Raw genomic sequence first — 26,200 nt, 5'->3', positions numbered from 1 at the left:
AGCTTAATTTGAAGAAATCCCTGATTTCAAAGTTAACTCTTCGAGTTCCTGGGCTCTTCTAATCTTCTGAGCCTGGACGTCTGCGAAAACACTGCTAACGATGGCGACGGCAGAGGAAAGATGCTGTGCACCGCCTGTTCCGCCACAGAATAAAACCTGCTAAATGAGCCAAGGAACGAGAACGCGCCGCTAAATGTTGATATTTGTTGCACTCGGGGGTCGAGCAGGTTACTGTCGCCGAGCTGAGCTCAGCCATACAGGACGTGCGCAGGCAGTTTGCAGCCACGTCTGAGCCCGCGAGTCTGTGACTGGCTGAATCAAAGGCTAAATTGCAAAGCACATTTTGATGAGAAGTTCTACACGAACGCAGCCAAGAATAACCGCTGCGTGTTAAATGAATCAGCCCGCTATGAACAGAACATCTGGACCACCTGCTGGAGTAAGTGGATTTGTCATTTCAAATTTATGCATGTCTAATAAATTACCTTTACTTTGTCGTGTTATGCTAATTTGATGCACGTATTCATTTTCAAACCAGTCAGGAGGCGAAATGGATTCGGCTGCAACAATGGGCCGAGTAAAAGCAAGCTGAGGCGTAGAGGAATGGAGACGTGCGGAAGGCTGAAGGTAAATGTGCAGTGAAAGAAGAACGCGAGGCAGTGAAAAGAGTGACAAGACCCGATTCAAAGAGAAGTAAACAGACCGTCCTGGCATAAATGCAGAGCGGCCCACACACGCACACACACACACAGCCCACAGTGCACTAACGAGACAGAGACGTTCAAGTGAAAGGCTTAGCAGTAATGTGTGTGGATGTGATGTGGAGTCTAATTGCCTTGTAATGGAGGCAGGTGTTGTGTGTTAATTAAACTCACACGACTGCCCCACTTCCAAACACGCACACACGCACACACGCACACACACACACACACACACACACACACACACACACACACACACACACACACACACATACACACATACACACACACACACACACACATACACACATACACACACACACACACACACACACACAGTGCCTGTCCTTTGTAGAGCATCGAAACGAGAGAAACTCAAACGGGTGTCTGGCTCCAGCGCTTTGGCCCTGGACGCGTCCAACAGGCCCGACTGTGTTAATACCAGGGATGAAACGGATGAGTCACGACTGTGTGTGCATGTGTGTGTGTAAGGCCCTTTGCTGACTACATGTAGCCATAGCCATGCTGTTTGTAATAAGCACGTGTAAGTCTGCCTTGATTAAAATCCATTGGTGACACATTTAATGAATCTGTTTTTCTTTCTAAACACAAATGACCCTGCTGATTATTGCGTTATGGTGTTACATCAAACCAGGCTGGACGTTGCTGCTGACAGCTTCGCTTCACACTGTACAGAGATGCAAGTCAGTGTTTGCAAATGGTCCACTAGACAAAAAAACATAAAATCAAGCTATTATACTGTTTGTTACAGTAGTAGGAGAGAAAGTGCACCTGTGTTTTCATTCATTCACACAGCATCAGCATTCAGAGCATGTACAGGCACCATGACCTGCCACTGGGGCCTCTATAGGAAATTAATATAAATAATATTCAGTGATGTACGATCACACACAGACTGATTGAGAATTAATTCCTTTTCATGGCAACAATGCAGGAGTGTGATCGCTGCAGCCGCTGACATGAGAACTTCTTAATAACTCATTATGCGTATGCTAAAATCTAAAGGCGAGCATCCACTGTTTGTAATGAGCAGTCGATCAGAACTAGTGTCTAGTCCTCACTTCAGATGCTGGTTTGTATTTAATCACACACTGATCATTAACCTGGCACAAAAAGGCAATTTCCAAATGTTGAATGAATAAAACATTTATATTGTCATTCATACGATAAAGTGGCTTCGAGATGCTTTTAATTCTTGGTTAATGATAAATTCATTATTCAGTCATGGTTCAGGTGTTTGAGGTGTTACCCCATCATTTCCAGTGCACATTTGTCTGAATGTGGACTGAGGCTGCGGCTGTGTCTGCTCACACAGTTTCACAATCACAGCGTTGGTGCCGACGCGACTCAGGCGATTAAACAGCAGTCGAGTCGGCGCTGGGAGAGACCTTGAAGAGCAAACACACGCGAAGGCAGCTTCTCCTTCACTCGCCTGTCTGAGCTGTGGAAACCGACGCACAAGCAAAAAGTCAACTCCAACTTTGAAATCCAATAAAAATGTGAGGGCTGAGAGGCAAGAACATGCAGCTGATTCAAACCATGACTAACTCTGCCTTAACGCTGGAAGCTATGAAAGAACCACGCGGCTCTGCTCTGCCGGGCTGTTTGTTTGCGGTTTTTCTTCACTTTCTCATTTCTACTGGACACTTCCTGCTTTGCCATTTGCCAGTTTTCAGGTTTACTGGTTATGAGGTGCTTATTGAAGTCGCCTGTAGTCCTTCTAATTTCCTGCCTTGACACAAATTGTCAGATGAACCATAGTCGACTTCTTCTGTTTCCTGTGTTGGAGGAAACAATAAAAACCACACGCATCACAACCTTAAGCCTGGAACACGACATTAATCGCTCAGTGTTATTACACAAACACCAAAGTGCCGTTCATCCCCTGATCTGAAAATTCACCACGAGCTTATGTTTGAAGCAAACTAATCCTCGAGGACAGGAGGTAGGTTAACTTTCACCCAGTGCTCTCCCAAATTCTCCCTCGGCTGTTAATCTAAAACTAAATGTCATAATCCTAAACTAATATTGCGACTCGGGAGGACTTTCATCGTCGTTCAATTCATAAAGGGGCGTTTGGTCCCGTAAGATCTGCCACCCGCAGATTTGCACACTCTTCTGAACCCTGAGCCCAGATCAGATGTTTGACAGGAGCCGACAGTGGATTAGAACGTAAAAGCCTGTGAAATGGAACAGAGAGTAAAGGAGTCTCCTCCGAAGTGGCTTTGGCTGCTCCCTGCACTGACGGCAGGCAGGGAGCTGGTGAGGTGACAAATTAAAACATGCCCTCTGTGTATTTCCTGCGGATTGCATGGTGATTTGCTACCTTGCTGCGAGCGCTGAGCTCCCAAAAAGCCACTAATCCCCAAAACAGACCTCAAGAGTTTGAAGAGGAGGGTGGAGGGTGGAGGGTGGAAGCCCGCAGCTTTGGATAATGTAATAACACGCATGTAATCTTACAACTTCTCTACATGTAATGCTCTGTCCCTGGATGTGGGGTTGGGGGTCGGGAACATGCTTACGTAATACATTTTTACATGGAATCATGGGGAATAATGTAAACTGCTGCTCGACAACTAGAACTTTTCACCAATGCAGTGAGTCATTGCATCAATTCTGGAGCGACGCTGGGTTTTGGTTCATTTTTCAAACAGGCCACAAGTAATATTCTGCAACTAACGACGACCTTTACTGCTTTCTATTAAAAGAGGACGAGCTTCCTTTGAAGTTCGTGCCTTTGTAAATGGCCATGACATTCATTAAATACAGTATAATGGAAGTGTCATGTTTGACCGTTTAAATCTAGGCACTAAAATAATACAAATGAGGCGATAAAAGACCAGCATCCTCCCTCCATCCATGTGTTGACCCATCATTATGGGAACAGTTCAGCCTGAACTAATAATGTGACTGTGCCAGTAAACAGGGCCGTGACCTATACCTTCACATTTGGAAAGCGTGGAGTGTTTAAACAGGACCATGTTTGCATGTGGACTGAGACGAGCCGGCTCTGCCGACCACCGCTCCGCTTCGCTCGCTGTGGAGCTCACACGCCGCTGAAGCCTGCGTGGGATTGAAGTTCCTGCCTCTAAAGTCGGCAACTCGTGCCAGTTTTTATTATTATAAAAAGGTGCGTTCGCACACAAACACTGATTAATGGCTTTCTCTGTGCTTTGCTCCAGTTGCGCCACGAGCTCATCCTAATTCTTAGAAACACGGAGCTCGCAGTAAACACAAGCTGCTCTGGGCATGAAGATAAATAAGTAGGTTCACGTTCAGGATTAAAGGTTTACATGTGTTAAAGATGAACTCTTTCAGGACGTGAGACTAGGCAGGAAAATGTGAAACGCTGCTCCAGGTCATTTGTTGTCGGCTTATTTCCAAACTATTTCCCAGCTCACTGGGGATTTAGTGATCCATCGTGTTTCTACATATGGCTAATAAGGGCAGTTGTTAAATATGTAGCATCTCATTAACTTTCAGCAGGGACAATAACAGAGCTAGGTGGCGGTGATTAGCACACAGACACACTAATCATCCCCGCAGAGCATTTATGCACAGTCACTGTCCCGACGTCTCGCTCCTTAACACGCGACTTGCTCCAAGCAACAAAGAGAAGCCCATTGAACAGTGGTGAAGGCTGAGCTGTGAGACGACCAAGTGACTCAACTTCGTCCACGTAACCAACAATAAGCCTCGTGTCCAGGTGATCTGTGTTTTCCTTCCCCGATTAGACGATCCAACGTTTCAGATTCTTCAATTTAAGCAAATTCTATTCTGAAGAGGCTAAAGCTGAAGGTAACAAACTGAAGATGGAGGCTCTCTATTGGATTATACGCTTGTGCCACAAGTGAGACCAAACACATCGTGGCCCACTTCCACTGAGCAAAGCCGAGGAGGCCGAGGTCAAACCTGCAGCACCTACAATGTATAAAACTGTGAGAGATGATTTAGTAACTCACAAATTTGATCCTTTGCCCAGCCTAGTTGGCTCAATGGGCCGCACTCATTAAATATGAGCTCATCAGTCGTTGGTTTTAGAACCATTGTGCTGCCAAACTGCAGGTGAGTTGAAAATGCTGGGCAGTAAACGCACAAGCATTTGTTTTGAATCATTCAGTTATTGCTTGTTGAGCTGGAGCCATACTCTAAGCAGCACCTTTTTGTGTCCATCGGCTAATGAACAAAATATGATTCATATTAGTGATTATTACTCACCAGCTAAGTTTACGCACGCACATACATCTTCATTGTGCATAGACCAGAGCGTTGAGTCTCCTGCAGTCGCCTGAAGCTGCCGAAAACTAAGTGAATCAGTGTTTAGTGTTTTAGCTCTAATTTAACTTTTAATAGCAGCCGTGTGTCTACTCGCCCCCTTTAGGCACATTAGGAGCTGTGGGAAAAGTTGTTTCTCCCACTCCAAACTGCAGTTGCGCTGTTTTATTGCCAACAAGGCAGCGTATTTACAAGCCTACCTGAGTCTGTGGCAGCGCATTAATCACAGCAGCGCTGGGAAACTCAGGCTTCAACCAATCCAAACAGGCAAAGCATACAAAGCCGGGGACTTGGCGAGTCGAGCAGCGAGTCAGAGCAGCGAGTCAAAGCAGTGAGTCAGAGCAGCGGGTCAAAGCAACGGGTCAAAGCAGCAGGTTAAAGCAGCGGGTTAAAGCAGCGAGTCAGAGCAGCAAGTCAAAGCAGCGGGTCAAAGCGGTGAGTCAGAGCAGCAAGTCAAAGCAGCGGGTCAAAGCGGTAAGTCAGAGCAGCAGGTCAAAGCAGCCGGTCAAAGCAGTGAGTCAGAGCAGCAAATCAAAGCAGCGGGTCAAAGCGGTAAGTCAGAGCAGCAGGTCAGAGCAGCGGGTCAGAGCAGCGGGTCAAAGCAGCGAATCAGAGCAGCAAGTCAGAGCAGCGAGTCAAAGCAACGAGTCAGAGCAGAGAGTCAAAGCAACGAGTCAGAGCAGGGAGTCAAAGCAGCGGGTCAAAGCGGTAAGTCAGAGCAGCAGGTCAGAGCAGCGGGTCAGAGCAGCGGGTCAAACAGCGAGTCAGAGCAGCAAGTCAGAGCAGCGAGTCAAAGCAACGAGTCAGAGCAGGGAATCAAAGCAACGAGTCAGAGCAGGGAGTCAAAGCAACGAGTCAGAGCAGGGAGTCAAAGCAGCGGGTCAAAGCGGTAAGTCAGAGCAGCAGGTCAAAGCAGCGGGTCAGAGCAGCGAGTCAGAGCAGCGAGTCAGAGCAGCGAGTCAGAGCAGCGAGTCAGAGCAGCGAGTCAAAGCAGCGGCTCACGCGTCGACGGTGTGCAGAGGCCGTCTGGTGTTGTCTTATATCTTGAATTGAAAGTCGAAGTCAGGCTGAACGTGGGGTGGTTGCAGGTGGGGGTCGGTAAATGAATGCTTGCTTCAGGGTCGTTCAGTCCCGGTGACCTGCCACGCACTTTATGCGTATCGTGCTTTTCACTTTACCGCATCGGTTGCCCTTCTTGTCGCGTGAGGCAAACGTAAGTGATACATGACGTGTGAGACAGACAGTAGATCGGGACACATTTGAGAAACTTCTCCCCCTTTTCCCACTTCAAAAAAAATCGACCGTCATCCAACTTTCTGTCACTGACTCATGCTTTGACAGATCACCATCTCAAAATTAAATACAGTGCTATTTGTTCCTCACAGACTTCGAGCCAAATGAGCTGCTTCCATCTCTCTTCTCACCTCATTTCATTGTTATGATGGATTCTCTAATGCCTCCCTGTTACCAGCTTCACCGTGAACCCCGCGCGCTCCTCTGCTTATTTACTGCATTCCGGCACTCGCTCCCCAGGTGTGACCAGACACACTCGCACAGCAGCCAAAGAGCGCGGTAACAAAAGCGCGATTACAGTATTAATCTTTATCTAATCCATTCCGTGAAAAGCGAGGCCGGCTGCAATTACCGCCACCTCCGTTTGCTCTGGAGCCGGGACTCACATCATTTCTTTCTTTCTCTCTAATTCTGCATTCTGCAGTCAAACCCCAGCCCCACAAAACCAATGGCAATCAATTTCCTATCAGACAAAAGGCCTTTGGGGGGCTTCCATTTCATTTTCAAACAATGCAGTGCAAGAATATGGCTGGAATTAAGATGGAGCGCTGGGCTGCCGGCGGCTCTGAGCTCAGGGAGGAGCGAACCAGTGCTCAGCTCCTCTCCCGTTTCAAAAACAGACACGATCCTTATTACATCTGTTCGGCGCCCACGCCGCCCGATGACGGACTGCTTCCGGTTCTCCTCACCGAAGGGCCCGGGCGATCAAACCGGGCCAGCGCAGGCTATCTGCACATCCAGCCTCTGCTGAGGAAAATGACTGGAGAGCAGGATTTGGAAGCGGAGGACGTGTCGCTGGCTGAACACGGAGCAGCCTCACGTGCTCTCGGTTTTACCGCCGCGATTGTCTCGTCGCCTCTTTCATCTCAAAAGGGCCAAAGGCAAATATGCTGAAGAGGAAAAGTAATTACCCCACCTAGTGATGTCTTTCCCAACGGGGACATGGTGACACGCGCAGACAGCGCTCGCGTGCGGCGCTGCGGTGAAGGAGCTAATGTCGCGGCACCGGCGTCTCCACGGAGCACGGCCTTGTGCCGGGCCCACAGCGACCACAGCGCGGTCCCAACTGGCTTCACTGGTTTGAGCAGCAGCCGAAGTGGCATCTGTCACCTCCGGTTTATGTGAGCTGCACAGGAACGCAGCCAAAGGGAGCGGGATCATAGCAAAACAAACATAAAAATCATCACGGCTCCAATCATCATCATGGAACAGCTGCTGTACTGTACGGAGTTAATGGGAGACAGCGACTGTGTGATATCAGCAAGGTGGACGGAGTATTTACAAAGGCATGTAAATGGGCCTTGTTCGCGCTGACAGCGCTTTATTGTGCTGCCTGTTTGTTCAAAAGAAGACCAGACTTTTATCTCAGAGAACAAGAGATTGTTAGGAAGGTGCTTTTTTCAGATTTTTCACGGTTGTCATGGCGAATGAAACACAAAAAGAGTTCTCAGGGTGTGTTTGCTGTTCCGGTGTGTTGGTATTATTCTCCGTGCCCGTGTGTGTGTGTGTGTGTGTGTGTGTGTGTGTGTGTGTGTGTGTGTGTCATCCGCTTATTTGCTCACTATTCAAACTAAAAATGTCCTTTGAAAACAAGTCATATCCCACCGGTGCTCCTTGAAAATCCCTAAACCCCAGCAGACTGACATCTCCGCGCTCATTGTCGAAGATGTCTGTATTCTAAAGACAGCCTGATCAAAGGAGGCTCCAATTGGAACAGCACAGTTGTAGACTCTCCCTCCACGGCGTTCAGAAAGCCAGCCCCGCTGCGATCAAAACAAGCCTCCCAATGGATCCGTCCCTGCTCCCTTTAGCTGCCATGGTACATCTGCTCGCGTCTCTCTCTCCCCACCTTTCCCCACCCAAAACACTTTATTATATATTAAATGGGGAATCCTTTCATCCACAGAGCTCGTGAACGACAGGAGCGTAGGCGCCGGCAAAATAAATAGCCACGATTGCTTTTAAAAGCTTAGTTCAAGAGCATGAAGTCATTCTTTGGGCTTCTGACAGGCTATATTTAAATGCACCTCGCCCATGTAGCGCATATATTCAGCTAAATCCAAGTAACACGCTGGAAAACCCACTTTGGGCAAAAGAGAGTGTGATGTGGCTTCGACCCACGCTAATAACTAAAGAGGTTGAAAATTTTAATTAGTGGATGATGAATAAACGAGATGATGCTAAAGATTCTCAGCTCAAGGTCCTCACACCAACACATGGACTTTGTCGGTCGTGATGGCAGATGTTGTGTGACATTTGCCTTGAAACGCTCACAGAACGAAAGCTGTAAAAACCGCTTCTGGAAGAAACGTCTGCTACAGTGTAACACAACTAAAAGTGAACCATAATAGAGGTACGCTCCCATTAATGTCACCGGGACCAGATGGATCGATGGTGTTAATAGCAACTAGGATATCTCCTGTTTGGCAGCATCTCAAAGCTAAGTAAAAGTGTCTCGTCTGTGATATCAGCGGAATCGTAAGCCGCTCTGGGTTCAGCACGAGGACAAACTGTCCAGACGAAGACTGAGCATAAAACTGAAACCTGTGTAACGTCGAGTCTGCTCCCACAGATCCACAGAGACGAGATCCAATCGTTCCGTCGTTGATTGGCATTTCCTTCATTCGTGAGGTTTTACTTTGGAAACCTCCGTAAAAAAGAGGCAGAGGAGCGGCTTCACCGAACAACCATATCATCCTCAGCCAGTCGCACACCGCAACAACCGTGTCACTTAGCCCGGTTTTACTGCCGCGCCCTTTGTGCCTCTGGACAGCAGTCACGTGTTCAGGCCAGATGGAGGTTTAGCGGAAGCGTTCCGCCAATCTTCTTGCTCAATGCTCACACGAGGAAGGATCCAGATGTGCGCTGGGAACGGGCTGCACGTCCCTCTTCCCAGCGCGAGCAGCGAAGGCCCAAAGTTCCGGCGCAGCTGCGTCTCCGGCAGACAGAGACGCGAGCGATGCCGTGAACCCAGGCTACTTCCTGAAGTGTCCACCTGCCAGATCGTTACCACGTCCGCCCACAGCGCGACCACCAGGGCCACAAATAACGTGGAGCTCATCAAACAAGTATCAAATACAAAAGCAGTTCATATGCTGAGAAAATGAATATTTAATGAAGCCAACACTCTAATTCACCTTCTATCGCAGCGCACACACGCCGTCGTACAATGCTGACATTTCCTCAGGAAATATCGGCTCCTTTCATGCAGCGTGAGCAGATACGCAGTGATCAAATATTGGCTGTGTTCAGTTAAAGGCTCACAGCTCTCTCCCTGAATTCAAACTGTCCGCTGTGACGCGAGCAGTAAATTATTGTACAGCGTGTCGCAGACGTTCTTGTGGTTTTACAGATTCTTCCGCCTAAACATTTTGAAGTTGTCGCCCCCGCACAGCCGCCGTTGTTGTGCTGCGACATGTCACATCCAGGCGGAGAGCGTGGATTTGCGTGGAGACGTGACATGTTTATCTGTGGGGTTTTGTGATTGTTGTTTCACATGAAAAGGTTGTGACAATATCTGAATGCTGAGCAGCTCCCACACACGTACACACACACACACACACACACAATGCAGCTTTTATACTAATGACCTTTGACCCTTGGTTGATGCACGGTGAGCCAGGGCCAGGATGAGCTAATAAAAGCTTACTCTTCCCCTTTTGTCCTCTTACCATCGAGCACACACACACACACACACACACACACACACACACACACACACACACACACACACACACACACACACACACACACACACACATAGAGTCGCCGTGCAGTGGAATATTTCCAGAGAATCCATGCTGACCCCTGTTCACGAGGGCAAACCGTTGTATTAGCAGTGTTGTTATTGCGGTGGATCGGTGTGTGTGTGTGTGTGTGTGTGTGTGTGTGTGTGTGTATCCCTTTCAGGATGAATGCAGGTTCATACATACTCACCTTTGAAGCTGTAATTCACTGCAGATGTTATGACATGGTAATTTAATAAAGATTTGTGAACAGGCTGTAATGTTTCTGTTTGACAGAATCAACAGTGTTGCTCAACAGTGTCCGTATCCTTGATACAGAACCATCTGGACGCACAAACACTACACTTCACAGGCAGCAGGCGATGGCGCCTGAGCAGAGGTCGCTGATTGGTGGGGTCTGGCTCGCAGCGGGCGCCTCAGCTGCTTCCAAGCACGGTGGACGGCTTTAAGGTCAGCGCTCTGTGCCGACAGGTCGAGCTCCTCCACAGCAAAGTACGAAAACGTTTTTTTTCCCTGCACTGATTCGCTCAAGCCGACACTCGCTCTTCACAGAGAGCAGCATTGAACACAGTCTGAACAATTCACCCAACGATCGTTGAGTCACGTCACGTTTAAACATATCCTGATTCAATAAAACTTACACTATGCGCATCACCTCTGTCCTTGAATCAGATTATCGTGTACTGAAATACAACTAGCATCTCTTCCTGGTTTCAGCTCAGCCTCCAAACATCGTATTTTATGTTGTGATCCATTCAGGGCTCGGCTGCAGCGTCCAGCTCCACACTAATGACGCAACGTCCTCCTCCAGGATTCTCTGCTAGAAAACAAACCCAGGTCCCGAAGAGGAAACGTGCTCCACTGTAGGTCTGCGGTTCTGCTTCCATGTGTGACTCACTGATGCTGCTGGATCTGAGGTAACTCACGCCTGCAGACGCCTGGATTAGTTATCGCCTCTCTCTTGGACTCATTTTGAAAGGATGGACACATCTCAGGAAGACAGTGTCCCTCAGTGTGCAGTTAAGAGCCTAGGAAATAGCTTTGCAACCCTTCGCAGACGGATCAGTGCAGAAAGAAAGTCCTTCTTCCTCACAGGTATTACATCACCGTGATGCTTGAAAGAAAATACAACACTTCAAACTTCTGTTTTCTTCTGCGTTGCTACAACCAGATACACTAAAGTCATCTAAGGACGCTCACATTTCTACTTTAGTGCTTTTATTTTGCTCTAGCCTTTATTATTTCCACTGCAGAATTAAACTCACGGCAGCGTGGGGAGTTTATCGTTGCACGAATTCCTTCTAGAGGAAATACTGCTTGTCCGTTTTGCAAAAACAATGATTTTAGCACTGACTAACGATTCCGAGCGATCGCTGGGAGCCAGAGCGCGGCGCACGGCAGCGGGAAGGTGGTCCTGGCAGGAATACAGATGGGCGCTTATTGCTGACGCCGCTCGACGCGCACAAAGCGGGAAAAGGCAGGCGAGCGTGTAAATGCCAGATGTACATGAAGGAGGAGGGAGCCAACGTGGCGACAATGAGCGGCAAAGCACCTTCCAGTCAGCAGCGAGCAGGAACAATGCGACGAGCAGCGCAGGCTTCTGTCGCCGGAGTGATGTTAGCGAGTTTGTTCCACGTCGGGAAGATCAAAACCGGCTCCGGTTTGTGGATCCGCTCATAAAAATAAACCGGTTTGCGCTGTGGGAACAATGACAACTTGTCAACAGACGCAAACCAAAGGAAGACCTTTCAACCCCGAACACGTTGCTATTTATTATCCTAGCTGCTTCAAATGCTATTTTAGCAACGCTTTGGTTCGGATTTGCTTTTCGCGCATGGTTCTGAGAGAAAACCTCCCACCAGCCTGCGTTTGGGCCCCGCCGAGTCCAAGGGCCCGTGAACCGAGGGTTACGGCAGCACCTCGCGGACCTCGCGGCCGCCGTCTCTCCCCTTTAGCGCTTCGCCTCCGAGACTCTGTGACACGGCGTCATGTATTATTTACCTCCGGGGGAACAAGAGAAGAGCCTGAGTGGGAGCGAGGCCCGCCGTGACGTGTGCGCTTTACCAACACCGGGTTCTGTTGGCGCGACGTTGGGAGGATCCTTCCCCACATCTGTGGAGACGACGTAAACAAATTTGCGGCGATATTCCACTTGTCAGTTGTGACCACACCAACTGTTAATGTGTTTATTTTGATGTATTAGATGTTTTAGGGTAGAGACAGGCCGGGGACAGCCCACTGCAGACGCTCCACTGGAAGCGGCTCCGCGTCGAGTTCAGACGCTGCTTTTGGCAACACGTGTGGATTTCCTAAGCTATCGCGCTAATTTTCATTAGCAAAGAGCAATGTTGCATGAAAGCACCTGACCTGAGCTGCTGGCAGCAGCTGTCTCGCCGTCCCTATTCGTCACCGGGCTGCGCGAGTAGCTTGCCAGATGAAATGATCAGATTGGACCGACTCGGTATGTCCTCACACCGTCATATTCCCGCTGAGCATTCTCCATTACGGAGGATTTCTATCACGCACTGAACCGTCTAAGTAATAAAAGGGTTGACGTTACGTCTGACCCGAACACGCGATCGCAGGAAATCCCGCGCTCGCTGGGCCGCGACGAAGAGTCACGTCCGGTTGGAAATATCAGGCTATCTGCATAACTCCTGGGGCGGCTAAGCGCCCGTCTCTAAGCATCCGTCACCGCGGTGAAAGTGGAGGAAATGAGGTACTACTGTCACAGGAGATTGAACTGTTCAAAAAGGCAATTCAATCAGCACGCAGTTACACCGGCGGTGGAGAATCCAGCTGTGTGTGGCGCCGGCCCCAGGGCGGCTGCACGGGCAGCGAGGCCCGGCCACGGCGCTTTAGGTGCTGAACCCAACCCCGGATCCGGTGCCCCTCGTGATAAATATTCAAACCGCCCCCGTGTCGCCCGTAGGAACGTGCAGCTGTTGTAAATGTTGCACGGGCGACAGATGACCTTCCTTGAACGTATGCAATTTCCAGATTGCGAAAAGCGGAAGAATGTGTGTCGAACAAATGACACTTTGGTCCCTGCGCGGCCTTGAGTCTTTTTTTAATGCGTCTCCGCTCTGCAGACTTGGAAAAGCCTTCCAGCTTTATCAAACAGCTCAAAGTGCCTTGAAACTTCCTTTATAAATGCTTCGGGACAGAAATGCCACAAAGGGAAAAAAACGTCTTTCAGGCAGTAATGTAAAATCCGTCTCTAATAAGTCTTCCATTGTGGCTTATGAAACAATCAGACATGGCAGCTCCGAACCTCTGGAGGGGGATTAGGAGTTCGTCAGTGCATCTTATCAATACGGACCTGGGGACAACACAATGAAGCAAACAGGCCGGTGGCGTATTGCAGCTCTGAGCCCATCAGTACTAACCCTGTTGTCTGACAGAAAGCCCTCAGCCATTTCTTAGATTTCACTTTGCCAGCTTTTAATAGACAGCTTTGCCAAATCGCTTCGCGGCGCGGCGCTCCTGTGACTGCGCGACGCATGAAGGGCACTGCAGATAAGCCCCCCCCTCACGGCGTGTGCGCCGGGCATGGATCCACGCGTGCACTCCCTAATCTCGCCAGGGTGAATGTCAGAGCCATCTCCAGTGCGCTTGTGAGGTGGGAGATAATCTGATCACCAGGGAGACAGAAAGCAGAAACGTGGCACAGACCGAGAGACACTGCCGAGCTCAGAGGACACGGCGAGTCTTTGAACTCCCCTTACAAATAATAGAAGGACATAGGGGCACAGTAAAAAAACTACAGCACCACACTCTGACACTGACTCTACTCTGGGGTTGGGGATAAAAAGAAGGTGTGAAAGCAGGTGGACACGACCATAACAGATGCCTCTTTAGTAAATCAGTCACGGCTTTGTGCCAGTGTCCTCCCTGCACACAGCGGCCAAGGGACCACGGCTACCTGGAAGTGGTGGGGTTCACCCCCCCGAGACCCCGACTGACGGCGCGTGTGGCGGACTGTGGAGATTCGCCGGAGACGCTCATCGTTTGGAGGAACCGCTCCCCTCCCCGCACACAGAAACCCACTTGTGCGCTTTTGTGTGACGACCCAGTGATTTTTTTGCCAAAACATGTTTGTTGCTGGTGACAAACTCAACGAACGCAGCGATTTAGAGCCTGACAGCCCCAGGACGCCTCCGGATGCTTCGCTTGTTGGATCGTTCGCCGGCCGCTCGGCGACTCATCCAGCCGCTGTTGTTGATTTAATAAAGTGCAACACAACAAACGGTTCTGAGCTGTTCCTCTCCTTTATACAGTAAGTGGCATCCATCCAGACACAAGAGAGGTGTGTCGGCTGCCTCAAACATCATTCAGAATCAGCATTGGGTCCAAACATCCTCACAATAAAAGTCAGTGCCACCGTCCCTCCTTCACCTTGCTTTCTCATTGCTCTCTAATCCCATTGATCTCTCCTTTGCTGACCCTCTTCATTTCCGCTAATGCTGGCACCAGCCGACCCAGCGTCAATATCCACTTGTTAGCATGCGGGTTCGCGCGGTATGCAGATAAAGGCCCGGCTCTGAATCATCCTGCGTGGCTCCTCAGCGGGGCCACGCAGCCCCATTATCCTAAGCATTAGGATGCACAGGAGGCAGCCAGACGCCTCCAGTGATCACCGTCAATTACACGGAGCCTGTCAGGAGAGCGGGCTCCAGCCTGTCAGCCGATCATCAGCGGGAAGATGTGGATGGAGCGACAAAGGCCCGACGTGCTGCTATACTTAGGCGCCTTCCGGTGTGTGTTTCAGTCCTTTTATTGGACACAGCACGCCGTGTTCTGTGTGGTCTGATTAGCGATTAGGTCCAAACCAGGAAATCTGCTGCTTCAGCATTTTAAATGGATGTTTTTTGCTGGTATTCTTTAAAGCAGTGGGTCAGAGGTTCTGTTACATCTGGAGTAAACTGAAGCTAGAGTCCAGACCCTCTGAGGGAGCACTTAGCAACAAGGCAGTGGCCCCGTTCAGGAAATGAAGACGTTTCTATTAAAGTTTTTATTTTCCCTTCTTCAGAAAGAATTATGGTCTTTTGTAACTGAGTTTACTATAGTGTAAACTTTATTTAACATAATATAATTAATAACATTAATACTCACATATCAAAATTTCCTCCTAAACTGATATGAACACTGAAAATGAACTTGTGATTCAACCCCAGAACATTTTCAGAGGGAGCTTATTCCAACAAATTCACCAAACTATTACGTTCAGTGGTTGAGTTTTCTCTTACTGGTGAATTATATTTTGAAAAAAAAAATTAGTTCTTCAAACTGGTATTTTGCGTTTGCTCAGGCTGCTTGTCCTTGTTCTGTACCAGATCTGAGGCAGTTTGGAATGTGATTTACACAGAAAGAAATTAGCAGAGCGGCGAATGTTGGTTTGACTGTGACACACGTCAATGGAGTCTTGATTTTGTCTGTGGTGAAAAATGATTTATTCATTGCTTTGTTAGTAAACAAATAACTCTTTGGTTTTACTTTAAGCAGCTTTTCTGTTCAGACCGCCAGAGCCGTTCTCTGGGTCTTTATTCGTTTAGTGGAGTGACATTGAAGGCTGAGAATGTTTTCCCTGTTCTTCGGTGGCTGGACGGCGGCCTTGGGGAAGATGAATGGCCGTTCTCGGGGTGTCAGGCCTCCAGCTTGCGCTAAAATTGCTCTTTTTCCTCTCGCCCTCTCCAAACCCGGCCCGACTCCTGCGCTCCTGCCAAGGCAAGCGCCCGGCCTCGCAGGGACATCTGTACAGCAAGGCGCCGCGCCATGTTTCCATGCTCAACCGGGCCGCGCCGGCCAAGTCTGTGTCAACGCGAACAGCTATCGCTGATGGAACAAGCAGCGCCGTCCAAGCTGCCACTCAGCCGCGCATCTGCTCCGGACGCCTCCCACAGACTTTGACAATTAAAAGCGGGCGACGGTGGCATCCAGACATGAACAGTTACAGGTCACGGGGGATGTGTTGTAGTAATGAAAAGTTTTGTTTTGCCGGTGGCGTCTCACCTCTGGGCTGAAGCCACCTGCTGCTCGACGCCTGATACGGGGCCATTGTATAAAGTCATCCTTCTTCCGTAAATGTCCTGTTGAGGCTTATCCTGAGGGTCACAGGCTCCGGAGCCTCTCCCAGCGGCCACTGGGTGGAGGCGGCTCGACTTTTATGAAACATGCTGCGCCAGGTTAAAATAGCCTGGTCTTCTATTAGCAACACGGACGGCCTCTGTCCCCTCGTGTCCCATTCCAAACGCCTGCAGGGTGTTTATTATGTTTGTCCTCCAGCGTGTGCGTCTGCGGTGCGCTGCATGTGTGTGTGTGTGTGTGTGTGTGTGTGTGTGTGTGTGTGTGTGTGTGTGTGCGCGTGCAACCACAACCACACCCGCAGAGGAGAGACAGCGCGGGGCGGAGCGGGATTAAGATGGAGGATGGAAAGGAGCACGGTGGAAAAAGCCAGCGGGGGCTCAGAGTGAAGAGCGCCCTCGGGACACGAGCAGAGGACGAAGACGCATCGACCACTCAGCCGCAAAACCACAACGAGACAAAGGTCACCTGTGATGATGAAGCATTGACAGTTCTAAGACATAATTAAAAGGTCCCCATAAAGAAACAGACCCGCTTTACAGTAGCGCAGCACAAACACACCTGCTTTCGATGGCCTCCACGTGTAAGAAATAAAACAATCAGCGTGTTCCTCACATTGATATTAGTCCGTTTAAATGCAATGAAGTGTGGAGGATCCAAACGTGGCGTGAACCACACAGTTGTACACAGTTTTAGCGGTGTCTGACCTGCGTGGGCGTCCCGGCCTCCCTCCTGGTGCGGCCTCGCGACAGCCACTGCGCCGTCACGGTCCTCCCCCTCAGCCCTGAAGGACAGAACAGGACGGACATTAACATCCCGCGGGTTCGCTTAGACGGAGCGTGACGCTACGCGCGGGGCGGGTCGGCGCCGACGCGTGTCGGTGTCAGTGGGGCCACGTCTCAGCGTTCTGCCTGGTGAAAACGACCTCGGAGTGAAACGCAGGCTTTGGCACAAAGTAGAGCACCTCCACCGACGCTCAGACCCGGCGAATGGAACTCAGAGACGAGAGCTCCCCTGAGGAGGACGTGCGACAGGATACCAGGCAGTTTGAGTGCAAACATTATTAACACGCTCACTTATTGTGGATTTGATTTCCCATTTTTAATTGATTTTCTCCCTGTTGATGAAAAGTGACTCCCGTGGATCTCGGATTAGCTCAGACGCGTGGCTCGCTGCGTTTGGAGGCTGGTGACTGACGGCGGCTGAACGTTCTATCAGTTTCTGTCGGAACCAAGTGGAGCGTTCGGTTCACGTGATCCGTAAGAACGAGGCGCAGAACAATCTCGGTGAGGTGCCTTCGAGGTGGAAGAAACCTCAAAGTCCTTCGGTCAGTATTTAGTTCAAATACACTTGAATGAGCGCTCAGTGAAGACGATCCTCCAGGACAGCGCTTCAGAGCGGCGCCAACGCGAGGCGCAGGAGGAAATCGAGCGTCCCAAGGCCCGTGAAGACGACCACGCTGAGCCACAGACCACAAACGTGGTTGCGTGCTCCATCAGCTCGAGGACAGCGCTCGCTAACTCCGCCCGTAGCCTCCCATCTGCAGACCCGCCCACAGCAGCTGACGAGGAGCCCGGTTGAGGGTTGAGAACTGCTGGTTCGCGCGGCGGCGGCGGCGCTGGTTTGTGGGTGCACACAGCGTGTCCATTACAGAGGAATTACACTCTTTATGAATATTTTATTTCTCGATGTGTTTAGACTGTGAAATGGAAAAGGTCTGGGGTGTGTGCTCGCAGACTGCACAGTAGCTTTTATGGGAGATTATGTTATTGCTGACACAGTCAGGTTTTATTACAGGTCAGACTACGAGCATTATCCAAGCGAGGCGTTAGTGGACTGAGCGGAGTCACTGATTAAAAAGCTTTTTTATTCCCTATTACAAAACATTCAATGCTACTAATGACACGGTGAGTTTGCATTCATCACGATGCATCTCCTAAATAACATTTTATGAAGGAGCTGTTTGTGTTATTTATCACTTTTGGAACATTTTTACCTCATTCAGCAATTGTCTTGCTGAATGAGCTGCATTGACATTGATGTTCATTCACTGCAAAGTGTACAAGTCTAACTTACTAAACCTTCTTGTAAAAACGTACAAATTGTTGAAAATTGAAAAAAGCGGTTTCTCCAAACAATAATGTTTTTTTTTTGTGTCACCTGTTTGAGGCCTGAAGTCCAGAATGACACGAATCACTGTTAAAGTAAGTAAATAGAAATTAACCACTTGGTTTCATCCATCAACAACATTATCCTGTGTAAAGGTTCCTGGACTTTGGTTCCTGAAAGGACCAGAACGCACTCAGTTCAGTGGAACTGGCTAAAAAGCAGCCGGCTGCTTCACAGCAGCAGCCTCCGTTGTGCACTTGACACACGCATTCCTAAAAAGCGCCGGAGCTCCCACAGGATCCTGAAAAGCACTCGTCGCCCTTTTTGCATGTTAATCCATTAAGCTCTCTTATTGTCAAGTGCGCTTTGTGTATTGTGCAATCAGCATAGCTAAATAACACCTCGACAAAGGCTCGGCGCACGCGCTCCTCTACGCCCGACGCGCTGCACATCACGCGCCCGCCGTCCGACGCCGGAGCCGCGCTCCTTCTGGTTGGGGAAGATCAAATGCTTCACCCCCGAGCAAAGGTCACCATTAATCTCTGATAGCACTGAAAGGAATCCATAAAATGTCAGCAGCCCGCGCGCTGGAGGAGCAGCAGACCGGGGGGAAAACATTTCTGTGACATTTGAGGCTTTCAGCAAACGGCCCAGGAAAATAATGAGCGGAGCGAAGAGGAATGAAACAAAGTGAATGTCTGTGATTGTGCGACACCGAGGTCCTGTTTTATGTCCCTCGCCTCTGGCGCGGAGGTAGAGCGCCGCGTGCCCTTCCCTTCACCTGAATCGAACCGCTCCTCACGCCGACTACATGGGAAACAAGATGAGGAGGCCCCCCGCTGGGACGGCCGCCCCTGCTGCTGCCGTCACAGCGCTGGTCCGTGGCCGAAACGCATTTAAAGGACCTGCAGATGAGGTCTGAGGTCTGAGGTGATGCGTTAAGTGAAAGGGTGAACGTGAAACGTGCATGTAATGTGCACAGCAGGCGTGGGGGGAAGAGTGCGTGTAGTATTAATGTGAGAGCATGCGGCGATCTGTGCTACTTAGACACTGAATCTGGGAGACAATGCGCGTCAAGTCAAGCAGGAGCTCGCAATACAACATCGCTCCGTTGCGCAACTCACTTGGATGTTTTTGCAGCATTTTTGAATCGGGTCAGAAAAGTGTTTGTGGTAGACGCGTCCCAGAAAAGGCGAACATCTGCATTCGATATTCAGCCACTGCCAAAAATCAGCAACCGACTCGTGTGCTCGAAGCCTCGGCCGCCGCGGGGCCGTGCGGGGGAGGAGGCCCCTCCCGGACGACGGACCGGACCGGACCGGACCGAACCGGACCGAACCGGCTTCGTAAACACCGAGCTGATGCCATTCCCACCTTCTAAGGCTGCGAACGCCTGCCGTCAGCGCCTCCTGCTGAGGCCTGGATGGATCACGCTGGGGCCGTGTGCCCATGAGCAAGGCCTCTGCTCGGCGGGGGGAGAACAGCGCCGCTGGCTCCCTTCACACCGCGCCTCCTATTACTGCTCCGTTAGTGGATTTATGAAACAGGGGGAGGAGGAGCATGAGCTTTACAGCGATCCTACTGAAATCAAGGTTATATTTACAAAGGCGTAGTACTACGTAGTACTACATAGTACTACGTAGTACTACATAGTACTAGTAGCTCCCTAAAGTCTAAAGTACAAGGTCAAGACGTAAATCTTTCTAAAGTTTCCTTCACAACAGCGTGTGGACGAGTGTGAAGCTGAAACACCGACAGGTCCAGAGGGTCCCGTGCATGATGTAATGTTCAAACCGGACCCTGGGGAGCCGTTGGGCAAATTGGGCTGGTTTTAACGAGGTTTAGCTGGTGAGACGTAGGAGGCGCCAACGTAGGGAAACTAAATGACCCTCGGTGGGACCGCTCGGCGCTAGCCGGACCGTGCCGTTCCATGTGGGGTTCTGGGCAGCGGGCAGCGGCCCGGGCTCCGACCGCGTCCCACCAGAAGCAGGAGCCTGGACAGCGAAGCATTGTTCTGCTGAACGGCTCAGACACATTGTTTCACTTACTGCAGCTCCTGAGGCTGCAGCTTCTCACGTCCCACAGGAGCAGCGTCGCAGTTCCATTCAACCATGTTTCACTGGGGCTCAGGCTCATCGCAGAGCTGCATCTACTACCTGGACGACGATATTACCCGTAGTGTGTGTGTGTGTGTGTGTGTGTGTGTGTGTGTGTGTGTGTGTGTGTGTGTGTGTGTGTGTGTGTGTGTGTGTTTATGATAAATATCTATTAACTGTACAAACACTTCCTACTCCCACGCTGCATGTGTGTGACCCAAGTCTTTGAACTATGGGAGGAAGCTGCAGCATCTGCCCACAACCAACGCCAACACATGCAGACCATGCAAAGACAGGCCTCCGGCCCCTGAGGCACCGACCACAGTTCCGCTGAGACCCCGGGAGGAGAGAAGCCACGCCGATCGGCCAACAGACCCCTCACGCCGCCAGGAGCAGCTTCTTCAAGCGAGCGCAGCACCTGAACCGGCGTCGTTGCTGAAGCAGCAGGAGCAGGGCTGCACTGAGGAGGTGAAGCCGAGGGTGCGACAGGCTGTAAAGAGCCTGAGCGCATGCGAGCAGAGCCTCCAGACGTTCCTCGGGTTTGTTCCGCCCGGAACCTGGAGCGCCCGTCGCCCCGTTTCGCTCATGTACATTTCAAAGCCACGCTTGACACCAGGGCTGTCGCCATCGTGGCGGCGCCGGAACAAAGACAAGTTTCACTCTGGACCAACAGCCACGTCCACACGCAGTATTACACTACACACCGCGAGAAGGAGTGTGTACTTAGCCTGTACCTCCATGACGCAGCCAGTCCAAACAAACACACACACACACACACACACACACACACACACACACACACACACACACACACACACACACACACACACACACACACACACCTGCTTCGTACGTCTTTTTGTGTTTGCTCTTTTGTTTTTTATTCCATCCCTTTTTTTCCTCTCTGGGCCCCGAGGGACTTTCAGCCGACATCAAGCGAGGAAGCCGGAGGATTCGCACTCACACGCAGCGCTTGCCTGGCGAAATATCACCGCAGGGTGCTGGGAGGGGGGGAAACAATGAGAGGCGTGATCTATATCTGACAGCTACTCCAGCGGCTGGAAGATGGGGGGGATTGAGGTTCTCGGCAGAGAACGGAAAGCAGCGAATGTTTTATCTTCTTGAGGAATGGCTGCGTGTATTGGCGGCGTTCCTCTCAGCAGGGGGGGGGGATCAGCTGATTTCAGCCCACCTTCGTTAGGGCCCATTAATGTAAAGCTATCTATCCTCTGATCACGCTTCCGGCTTGTTTGCATCGCTGCTGCTGCTGCTGCTGCTGCTGCTGCTGCTTTACACCTGCGTGAAACACACACACCCTCCTCCTCTTCCTCCTCCCGGGGGCTCAAGCCTCGCGTGGAGCTACAGAGAGCCGAGATGCGGCGCGTTTCCCCACAACCGACTTCAACCAGAGCGGATTCTGTGCGAGTACATTTCGGCGTCAACCCACTTCGGGGACTCAAACTGGGAACGATGTTGGAAAGTTTGCAGGGTGGCGACGCGGAGAGGAAGTGAGACGGCGACACCAGAGCAGGGGCAGTTTCCCCCAAAACAACTTTCTGAGACGCCGATTTGAACGTGTTCACGACTCCTGCTGCACAAACATCCAGAGCTAAACGTTCGTACGCCAGCGCGGGCGACTCCCCTCTCGCCGGGCAATTACTGTAACGGAGCCGACAGCCTCATTAGAGGCAACGTCCTGCAAAAAGTAGGCCTCGCTTCTCTGTGATCCGGGTCTTTTGAGGTGTGAGCCAAGGGGCCGCTTCTCCATCGCACCTGACACACTTTGCCTTGTGAGGCCCGTTACATAGTTGTGGTGCTTTGACTACACAGCGGCTTAGTCTGTATCTTCAGGACGCGACCACAACAGGCTGGAGCCCAGTCTGTGGCTTCTCTGCTGACTCAGCAGGCGCCCGTGGTCAAATAAAACACAGCGACCGGCTCCTCAGCTGAGTTTATCGCCGCACAGAGTCAGCGCCTCGGTTTCACCTGCACTCGTTCCCGCGTCAACGCCGTCGCTTCACGACGCGCTGCTGCCTCGCTGCAAGTACGGACTCGCAAGCACCTCGGTGAAAAACGCAGCCCCTCATCATGAAGAATTCATGAAACAGTTTGCTATAAGTTGTTCGCCTCGCGTTCGCGCCATCAAACAAAGTAAATTACAGAAATACAACTGGTTTGAGGCAGTTCCAGCAAAAGGAGAAATTATGCTTTTACTCGGGAGGAAATAACACTTGGATTGAAGGAATGCACAAACACACACACACACACACACACACACACACACACACACACACACACACACACACACACTAAATGGAATTAAAATGTTTCTGTAGATGCTCGGGGTTTCGGAATTATTGAATATTTTTCTAAGAATTTGATTCCAGTGGACCGTTGTGCCTGTTTAGTACTTGGACATATTGCTTACAATCAGAACATTGGCCCAGATGGTCTTGTCTAATAAAAAAATATTTTTAATCATGCTGTCTTTTCTTTAAGCCCAAAATCAGCTGAACGCAGCTCACAAAGAAAGCCTCAGATTTACAGCTTCGCCGTTTACGTCAACTAATGCAGAACTAATCTGATCAGTTAAGTATGAATGTAAATAACAGGATAGGGATCTCAGAGCGGACGGGTTCTCTGGTTTGCTGGTCAACAGAACTCAGGCCACTTGACCTCGCGGTCGCGGAGCAGACGATCAGCAGACGATCAGCAGGCGATCGACAGACGATCGACAGACGATCAGCACACGATCAGCAGTCGACGCCTTCGAGCCACCACTCGCTGCTGCGCGTCGCTGCTCCACATATAGCATGAGACGCAGCCACCGGTGGCTGACGCGGCCTAAAAAAAGGGAAGCGGCGAAGCCCGGGCGACTCGGCGCCGCGCAGGTGGGGGAAGCGCGCGACTAAAAATAAAGGTGAGCAAACGGGACGCTGGGCTGGAAGCGTGTTTGCCGAGCGCCGTCTGATACCTTTGTCTGATAAAAAGAGCAAAAAGGGACACGATGAGGCGAGGAAGCTGCTTCTGGGCTGCTGCAGGCTGGATGAAGAGCAGAACCGGTGTTTAAATCCGAGCAGTACCGGGTCTGGGCCCGGCAGGATGAACTACACTCCTCCATATGCTGCGAGCGCCATCACTGCTACATAAACTGCCTATTCTTCCACTTCCTGTATCTTAAAGTCCCGCCGGCTTCGTCTCCTCTTCATCACCCTCGTTCTCCCTCCGCTGCTGTTGCTCAGCTCGCGCTGGTCTTAATGGAGGCACTCCGTCAGGCGGCTTCCTCCCCTTCTCGCTGTCTTCTCTCCCCGTTTTCCTGCGGGGCTGAAGTGGCGGCACTCACGAGCCCCGCTCCTCTTACAGAGGGGGAGCGTCTCCCCGTCTCCACACAGAAGACTGGAAGGGGCGGCTCGCGTTCACTCACACCCGGCACAATGGAAGTCGTCCTCGGGATATGATGGAGGCCGAATATTACCCAGAAGCACTGAAGCCGCAGATTGGTCGGGTTTTTCACCTTTTTTTTTCCTCGTGTCAGGAGGAAAATCGACGACTATTTGAGGCGTTTATGGGGTTTTTCAAAATAAACTGCAAAAATGTTTCGCAGTCACTTGAGTTGAAAGCCTTCTAGAAATAACAAAGCGATAACAGTAGGTCAAGCAGATTTGTCATTTTATTATTCCAAACCCCGCGTCAGCCTCCATCAACCCTGCCGAGCGCTTGTCATTTATAAACGCCCCGCGGTTCTTTCTTTTAGGGAGACAAATGTTGGCGGAGATCCCTCCGGTGCGACGCGCAAGGTCGGCGACGTGGCGCCTCCGCTTTCAGACGGACAGACAATTATTCACCATTAGCGTGAGGGTTCCAGCGCGTCTCAGCAACTCTGGACCTGCATCAAACCCAATTAGCGAGTTCTTTCGAGTTCCTCATCAAGTCCACTTGGGTTTCACTTTTGAAGTAGCTGAAATTCAGACATCTCCCCACTTCTTAGTAGCTGCCTCATTAAATATACCCAAACCTAAACCAAGATGAACATATGCTAATAACAACTAATAATGAATCAATTAATTACTATTAAATTAAAAGAAAAACAGTGTGTGAACTATTATTAACAACACTGTCTCAAAATCACTCATTTGATACTGATTTACTGGGGTTTGTTGTGTTCTACTTAACGCTGCTGTGAGAACGAGGCAGCAGCTCATCAGCTCGGACCCGATGACCGAACCTAGAAAAACACGGGCCGGACAGAAGCGAGCGGCGTCAACAACATCCGTCATGCGTTGCGTAATCATTCCGATCAGATGCTCTCACAGAGGAGGCAGCCGGCTCGCGCGTTGTGTAAGAGGGACGGCTGCCAGCGTCACGCGCACGACCGAAAGCATCGGGCTGGAGCAGGAAGCCCTTCACCTACACAGCGCGAACCCACGGAGCGCAAACACAACGCTCCACGATGAGTAATGACTAAAACGGAGCCCACACAACAGAGCAGAGTCCGTCTGTGGGCGCTACAAACAGCTACGCAGCCTTGTTGCACATCAAACGCGGCGTCCTCAGGAGGGGCGACCTCGCCGCCACGCCAGACTGGTCTGCACTGGGAACGCTGGGCGCCGTCTGGGACGCCGCCACTGTATGAGTCAGGCTCCTTCAGCCCGTGGAGCTGAAATCAGGCAGACAGGTAGACGTGAGCCTCAGCAGAGCCTCCAGGGCTCGAACCTGCTGATGTCTGAAATGAGCTCCGGGGGGAGAGGGCGACGACAGGAGAGGTCTAGTGAGGTCGCTTCCACTTAGACACACGTGCAGCTTCCAGCGAACTGGTACCAGAGTAAGATGTACGATGATGAATTGCATTGCATTGCATTTTGGATGTCACCAAGCTTAGAGGAAGCAGCAGCGGCTGAGGGAGGATGCTCCTCAGGATGAACCCTGGAATGCGTCTAACGTGCAAACCCGCTGCCCACTGAGACGCCATGCGTTCACCTTGAGGGAAGAAAGGCTGTTGAAAAACTTTTTTTTTTTTTTTAAAACACATCTTGAGTTTTTCCAGGGAGACATGAGAACCGCACAAAAAGAGAAGTGTGAATGGGTGGAGGCGCTGTCGCCACGAGAGGGTCACAGATCATAGCAGAGACTTTAAAATGCATTAGCCGGAGCCTGCGAGGGCTCACAAAAGCAAAGCGACTCTCCCCGAGTCAGGGCTCGTCTCACGGCACGGAGCCACACACACAAGAACACGCCATCGACTGCAATGGTATTTATATCACAGCTGATGAACACTGCAGGTTAGTCAGGAAACGGTAGAACACACCGCAGAACAGTCCCACTCTGCAACAAGTGTCAGTTCACGCTGTTGCTCAAAGGTGACATTTCTAACCACAATACCAGTGGTTTTGGTCACAACGTGAGGAAGCAGGTGGTGGTGGTGGATTTTAGTGGGCGTGTGGACTCATTTACCCCGAGAGGACAGCTGATCATGACGACTTTGAAGCTCAGGACAGAACCCGAGTATGGGCCCAGTCCGTTACCTCGACGTCGTGACAGAACCGGGACATGATGCGGAAAAAACAGGCCTCAGATCTCATTAATAAACAGCCTCAAACCATTATCGCTCATGGAACAGTTCTTACACGGCGCCACCGGTAAGAACCAGAACACGTCTGAAGCCGGCCAGTGCACAACACCAGCACAGAGAAGGAGCGGTCCTCAGCCTGGATGGAATAAAACATGAGCTGAGCGCCAGCAGCTAGCCTGTTTATTTCCTGCAGCCTAGAAGCTGCTCTGGCCTCACCGCACCGTGTTATTCCCATCATTACTATCATTATTACACTGATCATCTGTGTGTGTGAACACAAACAGGGCTGGCTTCACTTGCATGTCG

General features: G+C 50.6%; 1 protein-coding gene across 1 annotated transcript in view; it reads right to left on the bottom strand.

Moving 5' to 3' along the window:
• The window catches only part of adam19a (ADAM metallopeptidase domain 19a), an 89,571-nt gene that overhangs the window by 61,297 nt on the left and 2,074 nt on the right, over positions 1 to 26,200 (bottom strand). The window contains exon 2 of the mRNA XM_029175503.3: positions 16,828 to 16,904. Coding sequence (XP_029031336.1) covers positions 16,828 to 16,904 — 77 coding nt within the window. The remainder of the gene's footprint in view (positions 1 to 16,827; positions 16,905 to 26,200) is intronic.

This window comes from Betta splendens, chromosome 2 (assembly GCF_900634795.4).
Source record: "Betta splendens chromosome 2, fBetSpl5.4, whole genome shotgun sequence".
In the NCBI taxonomy this organism is placed as follows: Eukaryota; Metazoa; Chordata; class Actinopteri; order Anabantiformes; family Osphronemidae; genus Betta; species Betta splendens.
The sequence above is the reverse complement of the archived record's forward strand: the minus strand, read 5'-3'. Positions and strand labels throughout refer to the sequence as shown.